The 24,524-nt window shown below is 41.9% G+C and overlaps 1 protein-coding gene across 13 annotated transcripts in view; it reads right to left on the bottom strand.

The window, feature by feature from the left end:
- Positions 1-24,524, bottom strand: part of ATP2B2 (ATPase plasma membrane Ca2+ transporting 2) — a 239,392-nt gene that overhangs the window by 85,888 nt on the left and 128,980 nt on the right. For all 13 annotated transcript variants that reach the window (XM_066617468.1, XM_066617467.1, XM_066617472.1 and 10 more), the window contains 3 exons: positions 16,676-16,840; positions 14,885-15,099; positions 13,426-13,668 (listed from right to left, as the gene is read on the bottom strand). In XM_066617468.1, coding sequence (XP_066473565.1) covers positions 13,426-13,668; positions 14,885-15,099; positions 16,676-16,840 — 623 coding nt within the window. The remainder of the gene's footprint in view (positions 1-13,425; positions 13,669-14,884; positions 15,100-16,675; positions 16,841-24,524) is intronic.

The following is a 24,524-nucleotide window of genomic DNA, read 5'->3' as shown; positions in this document are numbered from 1 at the left end:
CTCTACAATTTTCAGCTAGCAGTTTCTATTACACTAAGCATATAGTTCAGACCTGCACAACTTTCCGGCTGGGCTTAATGTCTGTCAGACGGTGTGACCATAGCAGCCATCTGTTCTAGGCAGCTCAACAAGGGATGCCATGAGCCTGAACCACATGAAGTTGTACATGAAAATGAGAATATAAGGGTTGTAATGAAAATGGGTAGGATCTACTTTAAAATTTTGATGCTGAAACATGAAGCAAATGCGAAAGAAAATAGTGTGGAACATTTGGAAACAAGTTATATTGTTATTTAGAAACCTGTCATCACCATGAAGCCTAGTCAGCAGAATTTTTCAAGAGGAAGTAATGCATAATGAACAGATGGACAAACTGGTGTTAATAGTGACAGTTCAGTTCCTGCGCTTCTGTTGGTTAAGGATCCAAAAATTCAGCATTCATGTTTAAAATGAAAAGGTTTATTTAGTCCAATGTTGTAAAACAGCAGCTCATATTTTATATCACAAATTAAATGGATTCCCTCAAAATTACATTTATGTAAAAATTTTGTAGTTTGGAAACTTTACAAATATTGACTGCAGTTCCAAGAAGCTGCTAGGGGAACAGAACTAGGTATGCATGTGTAAGAAGGATTGTGAAGCTGCAAACGATTCAATTAAAAAACACACTGATTAGTCGTCAATGATCTACAGCAGGGGTGCTCAATAGGTGGATCGCGATCTACCGGTAGATCGCGAGGCAAAATGAGTAGATCGCGGAGTGCCAACCCCCCCTTCAGGTGCCTTTGGGAGGAAATGCCGGGAGTAAGGCCCACTGTACTCAATGGGGCTTACTCCCAGGTAAGTGTGGCTAGGATTGCAGCCTCACAGCCTAATCCTAGGCATGTCTACTCAGAAGTAAGTCCTGTTATACTCAGTGGGGCTCAAGGTACACCAACATACATTGTACACATAAATGTTATATGTTATGATGGCGCGAACATTGTAAAAAAAACTCTGGTAGATCTCCGGGCCTTGCTGGGTTTCAAAGTAGCTCTCGAGCCAAAAAAGTGTGAGCACCCCTGATCTACAGCTTTCCACTGTGTTGGATATTAAATGAACTTATCTCCAGGCAGTATACACTGAATGCTCAGTTTTATCCAAAAACATGAATCTAGTGGGCTGCTATTTGGTGCCTATTATTATTATTATTATAGTTCACAAAGCAGTTTACACAGCAAAACACAAAAATAATAAATTAATTTACTGTGCTTTTATCATATGTTCCCCCCAAAATGATCTTTCATAGTAACTCACAGCAAGTCATTTTAATTTATTTTGATGGTGAATCAATACACATTTAAAAAAAAAACCCACAGGAATTAAAATTCAGAACACCAAGTTGTTGGGCATTGTTGAGCACCCATAAAAATAAGCCTCGCCCTTCAGGCTTGAAAACTAAAATGGAAGATACAGAAGTATGACTGCCAATTTTTGAAAGACAAAAATCTGGTACCAGGAGAAGGGTTTTGAGGATAGCCTTTGGTCAAAGTTGGGAATCCAGTTGGATCAGGGTGGGATTGGGATTGAGACCATATGCTTAGGTCACATTGGATAGAGAACAATATAAAAGTCCCAGTGTAGACAGACCCATGGCAAAGTATGCAAAATTTATACAAATCAGACAAGTAAAGGAAAAGAATTAAACTACAAAGAACAGATTCCTAAAATCTGTCAAGAAATTAAATACCAAGAAAATATTTGCCCACTGAACACTCCTCTAACACACCCTATACTGCAGTGACATGCAGTCAGAATAGGCAAGGGAGGCAGAGCTTCACCTAACCCAGGAAGAAAAAAAGGACCCCAACATGTTAAAAAACATACATACATTTTCCCTTTCCAAAGTTGCTCCTCTGTGCTCAAATCAGTCCATGTAAAGCCACACACACACACACACACACACACACACACACACACACACAGAGAGAGAGAGAGAGAGAGAGAATAAGGAGAGCTATCACGCATTCCAGTTGCTATGGTGGCTTGCAAGGGACAAAATAGGTAGGAACACCTATGCTAAACACTGGAGTGGAGGGGCACCAGAAAGAGCTGTTTCCATTTGCCAATAATGTTTCCATTTCCAATAAAACAGACAGTGCTTGTGTCATCAGTTCTCAGGGCAGGCATCAGGAAGACTTGCCTTCAGCAGGTTAGGGTTATATTCATAGCCAGTGTCAAGGGGGAAAAAAGCAGGACAAATGGCTAGCCAATCAAAGAACAGCAGACATCTGCATCATTAAGCTCTGGGGAGGCAGCAGGAAAAGTTGCTTCTCTTCTGTTAATTAAAAAAAAAATACCAGGAAAAAACAGGGAGTCTGCCCAGGAACAACCATTTTCTAGTTGCTTCAGGAGCCCTGTGCTGAGCCCTCTACTACAGCTCTGAGTGGGGGAAGAAGAGGTGAGTTTTGTTTTTAAATTTATTGGGGGGGGGGGAGAGAGAATGTTTTCAGAGACTGAGCTTAAGGGGGGAGAGTGTGTGTTGCTTCCCCTGGCCTGGAGCTCACTGCACATCTCTGCTATATAAGTCCTCTTATCTGGTCTCATTCTCTCACACACATGCTCCATTCTCTCTCCCATCCAAATAGCCATGCATTCCACCTTCACTCTCTTATTCAAACCCTTCACACACACCCCACCCAGCTTTTCCCCTCCTCACTCTCTCTAACATACACAACTAAGCTCCACCTTTCTGCTGCTGCAAGCAGCTGCCTCCTCTCCTCTGAGCTGCACACCTTGAGATCACCAGTCACAGCAGCTGCTGGAGGGATCCTGGCAGGCATGCAGGCAGGCGGCAGACTGAGGAAGGGTAGGCTGGGAAGCTGGTTGAAATATACCACATTCACTGTTGCTCATCTATTTTAAATTCTGTGCATGCATCCAATAGCTTCAAGGGTCCACTCTCAATGCTACCATATAAACATGTGTGCAAACATATGCATGTTCATAAGCAAACAAATATGGAAAGAAAAGTTTATTCCTTTAAAACAAAAACAAACTAACTTGTTGCCCCAAACTACCAAAAAACAAAAACAGCTGGTTGAACAACAGAAGGAAAACGGAGGAAAAAAGGCAGAAGAGGGGATTAATTTGACAATGTGAGAATAAAGTGGCATTAACAGTTTTTGCATCTTTATAAGAGCAGGTTGGTGCTGTTGGTATTCATGCTGGGATGGAGAAGATGCAACTACCCAGAAGTCCAAGGTTTACGCAGAAGTTTAAGATGCACTGAGTATAGAGTGCCGCTACTCCAGATACATACAGATCTTTTGCCTCCAGCACTCTAAGCAACATATGAAGATACTAACTATTCACTATCAAAATGCCTAATTTTGTTTTTCAATAACTGAATTGCTATCCAGAGACACAATAATGTAGAAGCAACAGTGGCATCACTAGGGTTTGTGTCACCTGGTGCGGGATGCCAGTGCGTCACCCTCCCATGCAGTGGGCGGGGCAACACCCCAGGTGGTGGGTGTGGTGATGTACCATCACTCCACCCCCACTGGTTTTTTTGGCTGTACCTTTTGATAGAACAAAGATAGAACACATTCTGCATGAAATGACGCATTGATTGATATATAACATGATAGTATTATTCCTCCAAACTGGTCACTAGTGGTGTCACACACACACACCCCCAGGGAGTTAACTTACTAACACTTTATTGCAGCAGTTCTCAAACTTTTAGCACTGGGACCCATTTTTTAGAAAGACAGTCTGTCCAAGAGCCACCAGAAGTGAAGTCATGGTGGAAGTAACATCATCAGGCAAATTTAAAAAAATAAGTATAAATACAGTAAAACAAATAATTAAGTAAGTAGAAGCCAGACCTAGTCCACCAAGTGAATTTCTTCAGTAGCCTGCCTGCAATAACACCCCCCCTCCAAAATCAGTAAGGTTTTCAACCCTACCTAGTGCCCAGTTCAATTTAAGAACTTCTGTTTAAACCAAATCACTGTCAGGATCCACCTGGCTTTGCAAGTCTCAAAAAAGTTTACCTTATCAGCTGAAGCCTCTGTTTTGATCCATTTTAGTGGGGGGGGGGGGGGGCTTCTGGAACATTTGTGGAGCTCCAGTCTGATCCGATCAGGACCATTCTGGTGGCCTCACATTCCCCTTTGCCTGGCCTGGCCTGACCACTAGCCAAGGCACGTTTGCTTACTCGCCAGTAAACGCAACCGTGAGACTTAGTTTCGCTTTCCATAGGACTCAATACATTCATCTGCTTGGAGGGAGAGACTTCCGTCTCAGGTGTTTTTGGGGGCTGCATTCACTGGATCAGGACCATTCTGGTGTCCTTGGATTCCTCTCAGCCTGCCCTTTCCAACGGACTAAGGCAAGTTCGCCTACTCACGAGTAAACGCATGATATGGCTCACTTTCACTTTCCATAGAGATCCATGCATTTTTGTTCTCCAGGTTTTTGGCCATAACATTTGATAGAAAGGAGATATTTCACTCTGGTTTTTTGCATTGCATTCCGCTTGAAATTCCACATCCAACAGTATATAATATGATCAGGTTACTCCTAACCACCGTGATTTTAGTATGTCACCCCCCAAGTGTGTGTCACCCCCCCCGTGCGCGTCACCCGGTGAGAACAGCACCCCCCACACCCGCCTAGCGATGCCACTGAGAAGCAAGTATATTTCAGTTTCTAATTGCACTGGCCTATTAAAACACCATTCACTGGTAATATTCAGGGGATTATGAACATGAATGCCGTATGAATTTGAATGCTTTTTTATTGCCCTGTATCGGGCCCCAGGGCTGACAGCCAGGGCCCTGTGTCAAAGGGTCACCTTTGGCTTCTCTGGGGGGAAATCTGCCTGGTAGGTTTCAGTCCCCTCCTTCTGGGTTTAGGGGTGGCCTCAGACATTCCCGGGGGGCGGGGTTATAGCACCCTGGTCCCCCCTCTCCGAGGCCATTGGCGTGATTCTCTGGCAGGCAGCCCTCACCTGTGCTGCCTGCCTCACCACTCCTCAGTCTCCCCTGGTGGTCAGTTTAGCTGCAGGGGGAGCAGCAGTGGCCAGCCACCTTTCTTAGGGTCCCAGGCAGATCCTCTTCCCTCAGAGCCCTGCCACCAGGTAAGTCAGGAGCCTAGGGATGGAACAGTTCCCCACACCCTACTACAAACAATATCAACATCTAAAGGGCAATTCTCCAATTTCAATGGTACATTTCTAGTGGCACAACTAGGGCAGTTAATCTCCTAATACCTGAGGTGTCATGCCAAATGCTACCCCTCTTATCCAATGATGTGCCAGCCTCTGCTCCTTCCACATTCCAGTGTTCTAGCTCAGCATTCTCCTTCTCTCCACATTTCATTTTCCTCTCTGTCCCTTGCTTACCAATCCAGGGAATGGAAGGAGAAAGAGGAGAAGGCAAATAGGTAGACAGAGATGGGTGCCCCCATCAATTTGCTGCCTGAAGCAACTGTTTCAGTTGGCCTCATCAATGGGCCAGCCCTGGGTGCAACAATACTTACCAACACAACATATCAAACCACTTTAAAAACACAGGAGAGCTTCAAAACCAGTTTAAATTTTAAAATACTATTACAAACATTAATAATCATAATAATAATGCTCTTTTTCCTTTTGATCTTTTTCAACCTTTTTTCAGCTCATGGCACACTGTCAAGGCCCTAAAATTGGCAAAGCACACTCCCAGTTTTTTACTTACATCAAATTACTACATTACAATTAATTTTTAATTAATATAATTAATACAATTAAATCATTACATGACAAAGGGCACAATCCTAACCACGTCTACTCAGAAGTAAGTCCTATTTTGTTCAATGGGGCTTACTCTCAGGAAAGTGTGGTTAGCATTGCAGCCAAAAACTGGGGGAGGATGTGCCTGTTGCACTTACTTCTGAGTAGACATGCCTAGGATTGGGCTTTTGGTTGCACTTTTTTTTCTCAAATACAATTGGCACTTGGCACTTCTCCTCACACCCCCACCCCTCCCACAGCCACATTTCCCCTTCTCATAATTGCAATTAGCACCTCTCTTACTGTCCTTCCCCTCACTAGTCTGCACCTTCCAAAGGTCCAGAATCACTTACCTCACATTCTCTCCCCCCCCACTGCCAATTGCCTGCTCCTGTATTTAAGAAAAAAGAGTGCAACCAAAAGCCCAATCCCAGGCATGTCTACTCAGAAGTAAGTCCCATTATAGTCAATGGGGCTTACTCACCGGAAAATGTAGATAGGATTGTGGCCCAAAGCCCCTCCTCTGCAAGGCAAAGGCAAGGCAGGCTGGGTCGCTTTGGGGAGCTGCAGGCAACTGTGGCAAGGAAAAGGGACTTTCGTGGATCCTCAGCCAGCCCATTCCTGGGCTGGTGGACTCAGCAGGCTCGCTTGCTTCCTACCTGCTTGCCTGCCCCTGGCTCCCTCTTCTCACTAACCCCGCCCAGACCTACTCCAGGCTCCTCTGGCTGCCCAATCAGCACAAAGGGCAGACAACGGACTTGATACCCAATCCTAGGTGTGGCTACTCAGAAGTAGAAGAATAGAAGAAGTAGAGGAATATAAACGGTTTGTGATAGTTAATGGGCCTAAATTTAGTACACACATCCAGACATGTATAGCCATGTGATCCATCTAATGGTGGCATTTTCATCATCTGAATTGAGCTACTGATTACTGCTGAAAATCATTCATTCTGATTCAGAAATTGTCTCTTGCCAGACAGATGATCTGTTGACTAAACAACTTTGTTCAATGGTTAGCACTTCAAAATACTGATTCATATATTTCTGCAACAAATATTTGACTATAAATTACATGCTGGCAGTCTGATCCTTAAATTAATCTACTAGGAATGATTAGCGGGAACTAGGCTAACTAGGCTAACTAGGCTTGTTAGCAGGAATGATGAGTCTGCTTATAGGAAGGAGGCACAGGAGTTGTTATTGTGGTGCAAAGAAAATAATCTCTCACTTAACATCAAAAAATCTAAAGAGCTTATAATTGACTTCCGGAAAAAGAGGGATGTACACACACCAGTATACATAAATGGTGAAGAGGTAGAGAGGGTTGCTAGTTTCAAATTCCTAGGTATTTACATCACAGAGGACCTCTCATGGACTATTAACACCAGCATGTTGATAAAAAAAGGCACAAAAGCAGTTATATTTTCTGAGGAAGCTCAGGAGGTTAAATTTGTCACAGTAGCTGCATGTGTCTTACTATCATTGCACCATTGAGAGTGTCCTAAAATATGATATCTTGGTGTGGTACGGAAATTGCTCTGCAGGGGACAAAAAAGCTCTGCAGAGAATTATTAAGATCGTGCAGCACATCATCAACCTTCATCTACCAGCTTTGGAGGACATCTATACATCTCGCTGTCTGTAGAAGTCACATTATATTCTGAGATGCCCCTTCCATCTGGCGCATAAGTTCTTTGAACTGTTGCCTTCGGGTAGACGATACAGAACTATTAGAGCAGCACCACAGGATTCCTGAACAGTTTTTATCCCACAGCCATAATTACGTTGAATAAGGCGATATAGTTGTTACCATGCTCCTGGGCATTATGGTCTGTTATACTGTTTTTATATTATGATGCATGTTGTATAGAATGTGTGGGTGAGTGTGTAGAGTGTGATTGTTGGAATTGTAGTATATATTTATGCTTGTATCTCAAAGGTGCATAAATTTTGTTGTGCTGTAGCACAATGACAATAAAGTTACTACTACTAGGAAGGACCTGTATGAAGTGAAGTACTACTGGCAAAGCAATTCATTTTTTAGAAAATGTTTCATGGAGATGTCACTTAAAATCTAATTGATGAAATACTCATTTTGAATGTACATTAAATAAATTTAAAACAATGAAATGAACAAACAAATATGAATGATGGAAGATACACAATGGCACACATTTTCATACCGGATGTCTCTGTTGGATTTGATGCACCTGGTTAGAACATCAAAAACCACTGATTGCAATGACTCAGTAACCCATCAAATGCAGAAGATGGGTTCATCTCTGGGGCAATCTTCTAAACAGGCTCAAACCAATCTAAATAACCTCATATTTAGTATACATTCTGATTAGAACTCATTCTGGTTACTTCAGCTTTCTATCTATTTCTGCCTGATCTACATATAGGGTAAAAAAAGTAGACATGTGGTAGCAGGATAAGATTATAGAATTCACTTTATCATTTGAGGCTGCAGGTGGAGGACTATATTTTTTTAATGCTAACTAAATAGTAGTAAAATAAATATCTGCAGCAGAATAGTTTACCTTTACTCCTTAATACATTTGGTTTTTACTTGGAGTTAGTGTAAAAACCCTCTTCTAAAGTGCTACACACACACACACACACACACACGCACACGCACACGCACACGCACACGCACACACGCACACCTTTCTATGTGATCAGGAGAATCTAAAAACACTTCTGCATACAATCAGAAATCCAACCAAGTGCCTGGGGGCAGTCTGAAATTCTCCTCACAACATAGGCAAATGTTCCGGACTGCTGGCTCTTATAGCAAGCTTACAGCAGTCAGTTATCATTTGGTAACTGATCTGTATTCATTCACTCAAACAGTACCTGAAAGCTTGCTGTTCTTTAGGTATGTAGTGTGTGTGTATATATATTTATTATATTATATATAATATTATTAGATGCTTTCCTTACAGAGAAAATACAGGGATCCAATAATTAATAAGACATGCATCACAAGAAACATTGTAATTAAAGTAAGATATTTGTCAGTATAATATTGTTCAAGTCTCACCAAACTCTCGGAATGCAGAAAATAGATAAGGCAAAACAAAACTCATTTTATTCGGAAAAGATGAAGATTAATTACATTGACTAGGAGACCGCTCTGCTCAACCGGATGATGTTACTTTGGGGTTATAGTGTTAAACATTCTCAGAACTGCAATTCACATTCTTAAGATCTAAGCCAGGGGTGTCAAACTCATTTCATACAGAGGGCTGAAGTTAGCATTCAGGGCTCCAGCTGAGGGCCAGAAGTGATGTCATTAAGCAGAAAGTGACATCATTAAGCAGCTAATGGCCAGAAATCAGACCCTGTTCTCATATAGAAACTCATTAACTACAAATGACAGAAGAGAAAGTACACAAATCTTGATCATATTTCAAGATTTGGGAAAGCCCAATTTTCATGTGAGCTGCCATTTCAGCTGTAACACCTCAGCAGCTGAGCCTGAGGGCTGGATAAAAAGCTTCTGGGGGCTGGATCCGGCCCCCGGGCCTTATGTTTGACACCCCTGATCTAAGCTGTTTGTCGGATATAAGTAACTTTATGGAGAACACTCATAAATAGCTCAGATGATTGCCCTGAAGAGAAAGAAATACCAACTACAACTCTCCTACATTTGTCCTTCATTAGGAACACACATATAAAAGACAACAGTCAATGGTGCTGTAGTTCCAGAGCAATATTTGCCTCAGTTTCACTGGCTACATTTTTTAAAATTTTGAAATCTAAATATAATGCTGAAGCAGAAAAGCCATTTGTAGTGCTGGGTTAGCAGGTGAGAAGGAGATGTGCTTTTGTATCTGCCAATTTTTCCTTGTAAATTTTCGTCCTCTCAGGCATGTTTTGCTAATGTTAGCACACTCCTAGTTTTAAAGCCTGGACAGGGGATGAACTGGGAGGCCTTTGACAGGAAGAACAAGTGGATGTGGGAATAGTTAAGCATCAGTGCCTCTCAATAGTTGATTCTTTTTTGTCAAATGCCCTTCTGTTCTTGCATTTACATGAAGAAAGAAGAAAATTCTGGGTTGGGAAACCTGCAATTTTTTTTATTTATTTTTTTTGGCAGTTTGTAGTTCCATTTGCATTTATGTAAAGATAATTCATCCTTAGATGAAAGACAACAGAGAAACAAAAAGGTGTTCACACGTTATGCTTTTCCTGGGAAGAGAATGTCTGTCCCCAGGGAAACATTTTCATAAGACTGATTGTACTTGGGTTCATTTTCAGTTACCCCAGGGCTACAAACCTTTAAAAATCCAGTAGACAGAATCCAGGGATAGTGCTCCCTGAGGAGACTGTACCCAGTGATGATTGCCTGCATTTTTCTACAGCATGATCATTGCTCATCAAGTCCAATACAAAATCTCCATGTAGATAAATTCAGGTACATGTATCTACAGCAGACTTCAACTGGAATAAAATTTAGTTTAACATAAATAAAAAAATGGTTTTGTAATCATATCTGAATACTCCTTCAAACTTTGTCTCTATAGAATGTTATTCATGTTATACATAACATAAAGGAGGGGCAGGAAGTGTTGTCTGGAGGTTAAGCCAGTGCCCTGCCTACAGAAGCTAAGCAGGATCAGCGTGGTTCTCACTTTGGAAGGGAGATCAGAAAGGGGCTGACAGACCTTGTGAAGGCACTGTGAAAGCACTGCAAGAGGGTGTGGAATGCGGAGACAGCTAGAGATGGGTAACATCTTAGGAACTGACTGAGGATGAACTGTGAGAGTTCAGACAGTGCAGAACACAGCCAGGATGATGGATGAAAACATCTGGTGAATGTGAGGGTTCTGTGAGTTCTCACAGAAAAAATACTTGTAAAAACCCCATTTGAAAAAAGGGGTGTGTGATTAGCCTGCCTATGTAAACCACCTTGTGTTTCATGTAAAAAAGTAGTATATAAATACTGGCTTAGCATTAAATAAATGTTATAGTCACACTGAACTACTATGAAGAAAACAGACAGGAAAAATTGACACATCATCTTATTATGTATATTTGTAATAAAATATTTGCCCCCAAATAATAGTATCGTCCTTACAACATTAACTGGGTCTCAAAAAATAATAATAATAATAATTTATTTACTTATCAATCATATTTCTACCTCACCCCTCTCCCCCTAAGACGACCTAAGGCAGCTTGAATAATACACTTGCACCCACAGTCTTTATAAGCACATCATCTGTGCTCAAGGATTATGTACGAAGTACAGATGGGGCCTCGGTATCCACAAGGGATCAATTCTCGAACCACTTGCTAATACAGAAAATCGCAGATATTCAAATCTCCAATTTTCTACCCCTTTCTCCCTCTGAAGGGGACTGGAACTGTGCTCTGATTCCCTCTGGAGAGCTTTCTGAAGCCCAGAGAAGCACCACACATCTGCCCGCTGCCTCTGCAGGTTTCAGAAGGGCCTGGAGGGGCAAAAAAAATGCCACTTCTGGTTTCCCTTAGGAAACCGGAAATGACCTTTTTGCCATATTAGGCGTTTGAGGCCTGGGGAAGCCTTCTGCGGGCTTCAGAAAGCCCACTGGAGGGGACCAGAGCACAGTTCTGGTCCCCTTTGGAGGGCTCAGATGCAGCCAAGTCTGGCTCAATGCGGGTCCAGGGGACCTTTGTTTAGCCAGATCCGTGGATGAAAAATCTGCGGATAAACAGGTTCCACCTGGAGTCCTTTAGAACTGCAATACCAAATGTGAAGCATAAGAGAAGCCTAACCATGAGCAGTGAAAGTATGACTGCTTTCCTAAAGTAAAACCACTTTCACTGCTGCAAACACAAGAAGTATTTTATATTGACAAATATTCTTTGGGCATTTAAAAGCATTTGATTAAATTCCAATGGATTAAAACTTCAAGAAGATATGGAACAAGTCTGGGTGACCCATTAATTGACTCATGTGTCTGCTCGGTGTGCAGTTACCATAACCAATTGTTACATGGTTAAAATTTTATTTATTTCCTTTAAATCAAGGCATGCAGGAGAATGAAACTAAACACGTCATTGATGTAAGCACCTGGAAAGCACAGGCTAGATTGGTAACAAGACTATTTATGGGACAAGAAGCCACAGATTCACCAGCCAGGAGGGTGACTTTTTTAATTTAAAAAACCCTGCAATTGCCTCCACTCCTTAATTAATCCATGGAGTTTAATGCTTCAAACGTCAATGAAGTCTTGTCTACTGTTTAAATACAAAGGTGTTTTCACACCTCCAAAATTCATATGATGCTTGCACTTTGTCCAAATTGTCTCCTTACGATGGCAATCACAAAGAGAGACACCCAGGATCAAGAACCGCATTTGGAAGACCTCAAGCTTGCTTATGTCTGATTTCAGCAGAGTCCAAAAAGAACTGTCCAAAGTAAAACCATAACCCCCTGAACGAAACTACGAGTATTAAGTATTTCTGGATCTTATATTGTAATCTCTAAAGAAAGCATTGGGGAGAAGGTTACATCTCCACTTTCACACACAAGTACTTCATTATAACAGTAGTTTTCCCAATTAGCACCAGTATCTATTCAAGCCACCGAAAACCATTCATTTCACATTGCACTGTGATTCTTCTTTCTAAATTTAGCATTTTCATTCAGCAAAGACTCCAGCATATATTCTATTTCATTCAAATACAATTTATGTAAAGCCTCTTATATAACTTTGAAGATAACATTCCACATGTAATTTAGGCCCCAATCCTAACCAACTTTCCAGCACTGGCATAGCTATGCCAATGGGACGTGTGCTGCATCCTGTAGCTGAGTGGCAGTTACGGAGGTCTCCTCAAGGTAAGGGAATATTTGTCCCCTTACCTCAGAGCTGCATTGCCCTTAGCTCAGCACTGGAAAGTGTGTTAGGATTGTGCCACTAGGGTCCAATCCTGAACAGTACATGTTGGCTTACCGTCGGTGCGCACTATCACAAACGTGCTGAAGGCATATTTGCAGGCCCTGGCATTGGGCGAGCGCTGGTGGTAGCCCAGTGGTGAGCCCAACCAAAAGGTTGGCAGTGAATCAAGTAACCCCATTGTGGGGCTACTCAGTTTACCTGGTGGAAGGGGAAGAAAGTCCCCTTCTCCTGAGGAGCCGCCACCAGCTGCCTGGAGCACACAAGATGCGGTGGGCAGTGATCTTTGCGCCGCTGCAGCCCCGTGCAGCTCAGAATTCGGCTGTTAGTCTGCTAAAGTGAAACAAGTGAACATTTTGCCTTTTTTTTTTTTTTTTGCTCTGTTCAGTAATTTTTCATACCCTTTATGGAAGGATGTGAAACTGTTTGCAAAGTAATGGATGTTGGGGGAAAGGGAAAAGTGGCCACACTGCACAGGATACCAGGCCAATGCTCACTATCTAGTCCTCATCTGACTGGCTGGGGCAGAACATGAGTTAACACAACTATGGATTGAGAGCCTAACCCAGCTAGGCAAAAGCCTTGCTATTCAATGAAACTTTCAGTGAAGTACTAATATATGAAAAGAGAGTTCCTCTTATTTTGAATATGACTTCACAATACAGCCTTTTTAACAGTGGAAAGACAATTGTAGACTATCAACATAACTTTAACACTGATGCAGATTTTTTTCTTCTTCGATCCTTTAATTGTCTGGAGGCTCACTTACCAGAATTTTTGTAGTATAAGCACTGTTGATCGCAATTGCATTAATCAGCAAATCCAGAGTTTTGGCTGGAATTGAATCTGGGTCAGGGATCTCTTTGTAGTGGACATCTCCTACATAGGCTTGCACTACTGTCATCCGGTTGGTTGTTAATGTCCCCGTTTTATCAGAGCAGATGGCTGTAGCATTACCCATAGTCTCACATGCATCTAAATGACGGACCAGATTGTTATCTTTCATCATTTTCTGAAGGAAAAAATATAAAAGCTTATTTTGGTAAATAGGTTGAAAATCTCTTATGCTAATAATATTACAATAATGTACTTTAAAAAATTTTTTTAATGGGACATACGTAGTAGCCTCACATCAGAATCATATAATTCCTGTAAGTTTAAAGTGACTTATATAAATCATATAATTTCTGAGTTTAAAGTGACTTATATAAATGCCTATATTTTTATAACTATTTTAAAAAGCACATGACAGGCAATTATACAATACTTTCTAGCTACAGTTTTAGAGTAAAATTACATTATAAGCACATGCTTAACACTGCTTGTATCTTTTACACAGGGGAAAAAAACATACGAAGAAAAAATCCTTCCTTTCCCCCCGTGGTAGCACGATCATGGCAATGGCTTTGCCACCACTCCCCTCCCCCACAAGCAATTACAGGTTCCCAAACTCTCCCTGAGTTTGGGAACCACTGGTATCAGAGGCATAACGCACTACCCCAGCACCCAGAGCAGTGATGTCATGATGTCACATGACATTGTAATGTCACTTCCAGGTTCTCCCAGAGAAGATGGTGCTAGTGGCTTCACGCCCCCATACCTTCTCCTGACATTGCCTCCTTCATAACTAAAGTGCAGCCTGAGTAACAGTCCTGCGTCCTCCTTGGTGTAGCACCGAGGGCAGGTGCCCCTTGGGCTCCACTCTAGTTACACATCTGGCTGCTATACACACTTATCTGAGAAAAAGTACTACTGAATATAATGGGACTTACATCTGAGTAAACATGCATAGAATTGTGCTGTTACTCTCAGGTAAGCGCTACAGGACTGTAGCCTAATGGCCCAATCCTATCTAAGCTGTGTGCAGGCAAAATGCATGATCCGCATGCAGGCTTGCATACTTTATGGCATGCAAAGCAGCCATTTCATTAATATGACCCAATTTTAACCCAAAATCTTGTCTTGTTTTATTTTATTTTATTGTGGGGCATGCAGGCAATAAATGAGTACCAGCCAACACCCTGCAAACCTCTCTGGAAAAGAAGACTATCAATTTCAGTGTCATATACTAACTGAAATCCTATGCATATCTGCTCAGAAGTAAGCCCCACTGAGTTTAAATGATCTTACTCCCAGGTAAGAGTGTATGGGACTGTAGCATAAATTACATCAAATAGTTGTGCAATAGAGTTGTTTCTTTTCACCTTAGTATCAAAACTGTTACTTACCTTTACAGAGTAAGCAAGGGAAATAGTGACAGCAAGTGGGAGTCCTTCGGGGACAGCAACGACAAGCACAGTAACACCAATTATGAAGAACTTCACAAAATACTGAACATAGACTGGAGTGCATTCAGGCAGCCATGGCTTCTTGTTGACTACGAAGTTGTCAATACAAAAATATAGTACTAAAATGATGACAGTGATGGCAGACATCACCAAACCTGAAATGCACAAATGTAACATTCAGTATAACGTAAAAACTCCTTACAGCATAAGAAAAATAGCTTTCTTTTTTACTCAAACCTCTTAAGGCAGTGGTTCTCAAACTGGGTCCATGGTGAACCAATCTTTGGTGGTTCACAAAACTGACAGGGTAGATTAGGCTATGTGCATCAAAGGTTAAACAAGCCTCTCCTTGGGGATGGGACGCACTGCTGCCCAATCACTATTATAGATACAGAGGCTTGAGCAGCTGCTAAAGTGAAACCGTTTTTTGGTGGGTCCCAATGCCAAAACCTTTTAAGACTTAAGGCATTAGGATACAATGTCTTGGGCACTGCATGTGCCTCTAGATCACAACCTACATGTATCAGATCCCACTGCCCATCCTGGTTTCTTCTGCAGTCACCTGCAAAAACACCAAGTGAGTTCACAGTTGCATGTTCATCACTCAGTGTCACTTCACACACTATGTTTTTCACCTGCATATGTAATATGTGTTGAGCCTACACCTAGAATTATTATTTATGAATGTGATAAGCACTGGTCCCATCTGCTCACTCTTCAAAATGTCATGGTTAGCTGGATCTCCCTGTAGAAGACTGATCTTCAACTGGTGTGCTGAAAGCCACAGATGAATCGTGTCTTGACCTAAGGTGAGTTTCAGCAGTAGCACCACAATTGTTTTGTTTTTTAGGATTATATAAAGATCGTATAAAAAGGGGGGAGACAGCAAGATAGTACTGGACAAAGCCAAAGCAGGAGAAAAGAGGAGAAAGAGTCATATATGATACAAAATTATATGTGGTTGCATGTTGATATTAAAAACTAGGCCATAAAACTGAAGAAACTGCACATTTCTACGGTAGGGTACACACTCAGTGGCAAACCTGGATTTGCTTATGAATGATGTGTAGAATGGCCTAAAGTTACAATTTCATAAGATAAATAATAATCAGATACCAGACCTTTCATGTTACAATAACTTTCAGTGGAAACAATTCACACATTTATAACAGTGAGTGGCAAGTCAACAAATGCTGACATATTGCATGATGAATTTGCTTGTGCAAATCACCCTCCTGTCACCACATTCTGCACTACACTGCCAGTAGTTTGTAGTTTAACATGCAAAGTGTTTGTATATATGCTGAAAATTCCCATTGCACTCATGAAGTCTAACACTTCTTGAGACAGGAAAATTCATTAATGATACATTTCAGATCACTTTATACATGATTGAATATGTCAAGCACCAGTACAATGGGATCATGTTTCATGACCTAAGACTATAATATGTTGATTTGCTTATTTGCAAATAAGTTCTAGGTATCAGCAAAACATAAGTCATAATTAAAAACATTCCTTCTAGATATTTTAAACTTTAGCAATGTTTTTAAACTTACAGCCCAATCCTAACCATGCAACGCTGGTAGACCTTGGGGTCTGCCACCATTGCTGTAGCTACTCCAACCATCTGTGGTCCAAGTGTACAGATTGTGTTGTCAATAAATCAAAACTCTCTAGCATGTTCCTCCTCATAACACCTATGATATCCCATCACATATATACCCATACCTGCTTTGCCTATCTGGACAGCCAATTTCGTCAGCTTTCCCTGGAGGACAGATTTCTCTTTCTTGTGCATGTTCGCTTTCCTCTTGTCTTTATCATCTCCCTCTCCCCCTTCTGCACTCTTCAGTGGTTGCATCTCCATTGCAGCAGCACCATCCTGTTGTTTGGCTAATAGTACAGAAGGAAAACCTTTAATTAAAACTTTAAGCCAGTGTCACTTGTAGCTTTTTTTCTATTTTTTAAAAGGATCTCTGGAGCTAAGAACTAAGAATTAATTAGCTTCATCATTGTTGTTTTCTGGAGGTAATAATCCTTAGAAAAACTCATAACATGGATTACTTAGGTAGGATTATAAACATCTAACAATTTTTTTGGTCTTTACATTACAAAGAATTTAAGAAACAATACACAAAGATCTGCTTTTGCCTATTCATCTGCAGAATAAAAGCAAGCAACTACAGAGCAAACTGATGTGTTTAACCTTGGTTGTATGTTATCAAAAATGTAATATCTTTATCATTAACAATTTCATAAAATTTACACTTAAAGACTTGTAATTTTGTCCATCACTGTAACAGTGTCTTGATAATGCAGTAAGTTCCACAAAGAAGTCAGCATCTGAAAAATGCCTCCATCTTTCACCAAAAAAAATAAGATCTACTTAAAATAAATTTTAAAAAATCTCTGGTGCATGCATGCCCCCTTTTATCTTTTTATTTGTATTTTCTCCTTCAGCCAGACACTACAGATAAATGCATGTAATGAAGCCTGGAAATTTTTTTTTTTTAATGAAAAGCAGCCATAAGAGGGTGGAACTTAAGATGGAGAAGCAATGGAAGGGAGGGCATTTTATCCTTTCACAGCCAGTCACTTTTCCATTCAAAATTCCACCCCTCTTCCCAAACAACTGTTTTTCCCCTCCAGTACTTCAGATGGGAGGGAGGCGATGTGTACTTCAGTACACACAAGAATAGTAAAATACTAGAACAGTTTGGAACCAAGTAATGATATTCTTGACAAATTCTCTCTAAATTCACAAAGGTGCAAATATATATTCCCAAAGCCCTGACTATATACAAATATTGAGATAGGCATATTGCAGTATACATTTATCAGTATAAGTATACAGTCATAGGCATTGGTTGCCTTTTTATACTATATTAATTATATGTTACTGCTGTTTTTATATCTTTTAATTTGCTCCAGTATCATTTTAATTGTCTTAATTGGTTTTACTTAATGTTGGGCAGGAGGTCTGCTCTAGAGGGTAGAGCCTCCGTTAGCCCAAAGATAACATCAGAAGGTCGCCAGTTCGAGGACACCGGTAGCTCCCTAAACGGCTGAGAATGGCGAGACCTTGAAGCAGCTGACAAGCCAAGCCGAGCTGAGTGATTCCACCTGCTCTTGATGTGAGCAAGAAGCGTCTTGGCTGCCCTCCATGTGAGAGATGGAGCTGCTTGTCAGCCTACGTGGGAGAACTGGAGGCCAGAAGTGAGACCAAACCAGGAAGATCCGTTCTGATGTTGGTTCTTGAAAGAGAGAACCTCTATGATTGTAAAAATCCCCTTGAGGGATTTAGAAATGCCTGCCTATGTAAACCGCTTTGAATAAAGTCAGAGGAGTAATCCGATGACCAGAAAGGCAGTATATAAATACCTAGTTATTATTAAATACCTAGTCATTATTGTTTTAATTAGTTTTATTTAATAATTTATTAATTGATATGGGATATTGTATTTTTCTTGTACACCACTTTTTAGTAATTAAAAAGCAGTATAAAATATTTTAAATAAACACAGTCTAAATAAATACACTGGACAAAATTATAGCATTTTTAAAGCCAACTACTAGCATGCAAATTTAAATATATAATATAAAAAAACTGAAGTTCAACCTGATGAATAGATTTCAAAGGAGGAGATTGGTGGAACCCATACTTTAGAACTTTAGAACTTCCCAAAATATGAACAATATTTGAACAAATCATGAACAAATAGGAACAGTAGCCTTTGCTATTATCTTTTTAGCACCAGGCAAGGTTCATCTGGTTCTCTAGGGCCGGGGTCTCCAAACCCCAGCCCGGGGGCCAGATGTGGCCCGCAGCAAGCCTCTTTCTGGCCCACAGCCAACCTCTTGTCCCCTGAAAGCCTCTGGCCCACTCAACTGAACATGACCAGAACTGTGCTCTGATTGTGTCTGGAGGGTGTTCTGAGGCCCAGAGAGGTTGAATGAATGAGCCCAATCATTCATTTATTCACTCATCTAAGTTCCATCTCTTAACTATTTATTTAAATTTTATATTTAAATTTTTTTTCCGGCACTCCACACCACGCCAGATATTTGATGCGGTCCTCTGGCCAAAAAGTTTGGAGACCCCTGTTCTAGGGCATTATGTAACATCAGTTATAGCTTAAGTCTATCAGACCTCACCACCAACGGAACATATGTCCCACTGGTGGTGACTGCCACAAAATGCTCATAGAGCATGCTCTAGAAGTGGGAGCCAGGAGGACACACCAAAGCAGGTAAGATGGCGGGGGATGTGGGGGGGCAGAACAGGGGTGAGGAGGGGGAAAACTGGGCAAGGAGGCTGCAGGGGAGGGTGATCCAGTGCCAATGGCAACAGACTCCTCACCCCCTTTCTCTCCTTGGACTTGAGCTAGTGAAATTACTCCTACAAGTCTGTGGAGATCCACTGCAGAGCGGGAGGCTTATGTAGGGATAAGGGGATTTAAATCCCCTTTCCCAGCTGAAGCTTCCCAATCTGCCCCCCATTGGATGCAGTGTGTCCATTTTTAAAGCAGCTGCACTAGCAAGGGGAGGGATAGGATTGGGCTCTTCATTTTCTTACTTTCCTTCCCTCTGTTGAATAGTTTTGACTGTATTTTTAAATACTTTTATTATGGTTTTAGCTGCTGTGTTTACAGTGGCATTTTATTCTTTTGTGTTTTAAATTATTGCTGTGTTTTATAATTACTATTTTGTTCGCCTCCTTGTTACTAAGTTGGGGTATGCATTCTCAAGATAAATATAAATGAACTCTCCTTCTGCCTGAAATTGTCCTCCAAGTCAATATTTTAAAGTAATTTTACCCAGTGGATTTCCAAGACCCAGATACTGAGTCCTTCCCAAGGAACTGAGATACCTGACTTTAATCATATTTTGATGTTATAAATATTGTCACAAAAAATAAGCTATTCCCAATAAAGCTGCTTTTTGTAGTCGATTGATGGAAATTTCTGTGTCCCCTGTGCTGTTTGGGTGCTCTTCAATGTGTTTTGGAATTGCAGTGAAGGCACCAATCACCACTGGAATTACTTTGGTTTTCTTCTGTCACAACCTTTCAATTTCTATTTGTAAATTTTTATATTTTGTTACTTTTTTCAGTTCTTTGTCTTCTATTCTATAGTCACCTGGTATTGCTATGTCTTTTTTTGTCTTATAATTACAGTTATATCTGGTGTATTGTGGAATAAGTGTTTATCAGTTTGTAGTCGGAAATCCCATACTACCGTATTTTTTTGCTCCATAAGACGCACTTTTCCCCCCCAAAAAAGTGGGGGGAAAAGTGTGTGTGTCTTATGGAGCGAATACTGCAAAAAACAAACAAACAAAAAACTCCACCACCCCCCCCCCCCGGCCCTGGCCCCGCCCCCTGCCCGCTCGCTCTGCTCTGCTTCCCCGGGCAGTCAGAGCTGGCCAGGGGGCTCCTGCCTTCCCTCAGCGCCTGCGTGGACTGTGGCAGCGCCGGAAGGAGCCCAAGCCCGTGTGTCTACTCAGAAGTAAGTCCCAGAGTCACTGGGGCTCACTCCCAGGAAAGCGTGGGTGGGGTGGCAGTCTCGCTGCCCAATCCTGTGCATGCCTACTCTGAAGTAAGTCCCATTAGAGTCAGGGGGGCTTACTCCCAGGAAAGCCTCTCTTCCCCCCCAAGCCTGGAGCATCACAGCCTCTCTTTCCCCCCACCCCAAGCCTGGAGCATCACATCCTCTCTCCCCCCAAGCCTGGAGCATCACAGCTTCTCTCTTCTGCCCCTCCAAACCTGGAGAATCACAGCCTCTCTCCCCCCCCCCCAAAGTCTGGAGCATCACAGCCTCTCTCTCTCCCCCCCCCAAGCCTGGAGCATCACAGCCTCTCTCTCTCCCCCCCAAGCCTGAAGCATCACAGACTCTTCCCCCCCCAGCCTGGAGCACACAGCTTCTCTCTTCCCCCCCCCCCAAGCCTGGAGCATCACAACTTCTCTGCAACACAAACACTTTCCCCCCTCTCTCACACACAGATGCTCTGCCCCCGCCCACACTCACACAGCAGGGGAGGGGCGCTTTCACTCACCTCATCCAGCATCTGAATGTAAGCCCCCCATCACAAAGAAAAAACTGTCTCCTTGGTCAGAATGCTAGTGTTTGCTTATTGCACAAGCCCCAGGTAAGGCTCGGTTCTCACCATAAATCCAGAGGTTTGTTGTGTCTTGAGAATTCAAGTTGTGGTTGGACTTTCCACTTGTTCATTTGTATTGGAATCACGGAAGAACTGGCGAGGAGGCAGATGTGGTGTCAGCAGTGGCCCCTTTAAGGGTAAGGCCTGGGCATCCAGCAGAGTGTGCTTACACAGCTGCAGCCACTGGAAGGCAATAGGGCCCTCAGGGATATAAGGAGTACCTGAGGCAGAAAGGGTTTGTGGGTTTTGAAGGAGTGAAGGTTGGAGAGACTGACTGGGTTTATTGACTTTGGAATCTGACTGTGGATTGTGACTGGACTTGGATACCCTGATGGATTTGACTGACCTACCTGGAACCTGACCTTGGACTGTAATTTGGCTTATTGGCTCTGGACTCTGATTTGGCAACTCTGATTGATGGGACTGATTTACTTGGCATCTGTGGACTGGAACTGGACTCACTTTTGCTTGCTGCACTGGTGAGTTGCACAAGGGGGACTGATCAGCCTTAAGCGGGCACAAGGCCCAGTGGATTGGGATTTGGCAGACCATCATTGTAGCAGAAAGATAATGTGATCCCCTATTTGTGTGCACCTGCTTTTGTGAGCTTCATAAATTCTGATTCTAGTGTTGATGAGTTCTTGGGGTTTCCAGAAAACTAGAGTACTCAAACCTTTAAGTATCTCCATTTGTTAATGACAGTGATAATGGTTCTTAATGCCACTGTTGACTGCTGTTCACTTTACATGGTTCAAATGTTGTTCTGTTATAGTTTATTAAATATTTTATTACACTATTTGGTTCAGAATATTTTTTTCCTGTTTTCCTCCTCTAAAAACTAGGTGCATCTTATGGTCAGGTGCGTCTTATGGAGCGAAAAATATTTTTGAACTGCCTTTTTCAATTTTGCAGTTATAATTATTATCTTGTGTATCACAGCTGCCAGTTCTTCAGATGGACTTCACACGAATTACTAATTGGGCCTCACCCAGGGACCTAGGATGTTGCAATGTATTTACAAATAATGTGTGCTGAACCAAGCAGGGTAGCTTTTTGAATTTGACTGATAGTAACTTTGTCAATGTTCAGATGTTTTAAATACAGTTCAAGCATTTTTAGGACTGCATCCAGTGTACCAATCACAACTGGGACAACCACTGCTGGTTTACGCCATAATCTTTGGATTTCAATTTTTCAATTCTGATATTTACTAATTTTTTCATGCTCTTTTTCATCAATTCTACTATCACCAGGACTAATGGTCACTTTATTTTTTTCTATTAATGTAATATCTGGTGTATTACGCATCAAAACTATCAGTTTGTATCCAAAAATCCCACAAGATCTTGACTTTCCTGTTTTCTATCACTTTTTCTGGTATGTTCCCACCATTTACTACTTATTTAAGAACATAAGAACAGCCCCACTGGATCAGGCCATAGGCCCATCTAGTCCAGCTTCCTGCATCTCACAGCAGCCCACCAAATGCCCCAGGAAACACACCAGATAACAAGAGACCTCATCCTGGTGCCCTCCCTTGCATCTGGCATTCTGACATAACCCATTTCTAAAATCGGGAGGTTGCATATACACATCATGGCTTGTAACCCATAATGGATTTTTCCTCCAGAAACTTGTCCAATCCCCTTTTAAAGGCATCCAGGCCAGATGCCGTCACCACATCCTGTGGCTAGGAGTTCCACAGACCAACCACACACTGAGTAAAGAAATATTTTAGTTTGTCTGTTCCAACTCTCCCAACACTCAATTTTAGTGGATGTCCCCTGGTTCTGGTGTTATGTGAGAGTGTAAAGAGCACCTCTCTATCCACTCTGTCCATCCCCTGCATAATTTTGTATGTCTCAATCATGTCCCCCTTCAGGTGTCTCTTTTCTAGGCTGAAGAGGCCCAAACACCGTAGCCTTTCCTCATAAGGAAGGTGCCCCAGCCCAGTAATCATCTTAGTCGCTCTATTTTGCACCTCTTCCATTTCCACTATATCCTTTTTTGAGACGCGGCGACCAGAACTGGACAAAATATTCCAGGTGTGGCCTTACCATCGATTTGTACAATGGCACTATAATATTAGCTGTTTTGTTCTCAATACCTTTTCTAATGATCCCAAGCATAGAATTGGCCTTCTTTACCGCTGCCGTACACTGGGTCGACACTTTCATCGACCTGTCCACTACCACCCCAAGATCTCTCTCCTGATCTGTCACAGACAGCTCAGAACCCATCAGCCTATATGTGAAGTTTTGATTTTTTGCCCCAATGTGCATGACTTTACACTTACTTACACTGAAACGCATCTGCCATTTTGCTGCTCATTCTGCCAGTTTGGAGAGATCCTTCTGGAGCTCCTCACAATCACTTCTGGTCTTCACCACTCGGAAAAGTTTGGTGTCATCTGCAAACTTTGCCACCTCACTGCTCAACCCTGTCTCCAGGTCATTTATGAAGAGGTTGAAAAGCACCGGTCCCAGGACATATCCTTGGGGCACACCGCTTTTCACTTCTCTCCACTGTGAAAATTGCCCATTGACACCCACTCTCTGTTTCCTGGCCTTCAACCAGTTCTCAGTCCATGAGAGGACCTGTCCTCTAATTCCCTGACTGTGGAGTTTTTTCAGTAGCCTTTGGTGAGGGACCATGTCAAATGCCTTCTGAAAGTCCAGATATATAATGTCTATAGGTTCTCCCGCATCCACTTGCCTGTTGACCTTTTCAAAGAATTCTATAAGGTTCGTGAGGCAAGACTTTCCCTTACAGAAGCCATGCAGATTCTTCCTCAGCAAGGCCTGTTCGTTTTGAGATTCTATCTTTGATGAGGCATTCCACCATCTTACATGGTATAGATGTTAGGCTGACTGGCCTATAGTTTCCCGGGTCCCCCCTCTTTCCCTTTTTAAAGATCGGTATGACATTTGCTATCCTCCAATCTTCTGGCACTGTGGCCGTTTTGAGGGACAAGTTGCATATTCTAGTCAAGAGATCGGCAACTTCAGTGTTGTTTCAACTTCAATGTATTTCAATGTTGTAGTTTCTGCATAAATTCCAGTGGATCATTTGAGCCACTTATATGTCTAGATTTATAATCTGTGCAATCATCTTGCCAGCCAATTGTTATATGGTCAATTGTTTCTTCGGCTTCTTTGCACAATCTGCATTTTGCATAATTTGATGATTTTTCAATTCTGGCCTTTATTGCATTTGTTCGAAAAGCCAGCTCTTGGGCTGCTAATATTAAATATTCTGTTCCTTTCTTTAGGATTCCAGATGTGAACCACAGCCAGGTTTTTCATTATCGATTTTGTCATTGATCTTTTCCATACATTGGCCATGTAGTGCTTTGTGTCAGCTTTCAGTTCTTGTTTTTATAGCATTTTTCCTATACTCCTGTTTAGTTTACTTAACT

The sequence above is a fragment of the Tiliqua scincoides genome, chromosome 2 (genome assembly GCF_035046505.1).
Source record: "Tiliqua scincoides isolate rTilSci1 chromosome 2, rTilSci1.hap2, whole genome shotgun sequence".
Lineage (NCBI taxonomy): Eukaryota > Metazoa > Chordata > Lepidosauria > Squamata > Scincidae > Tiliqua > Tiliqua scincoides.
This window is presented reverse-complemented; position numbering and strand designations above follow the sequence as displayed.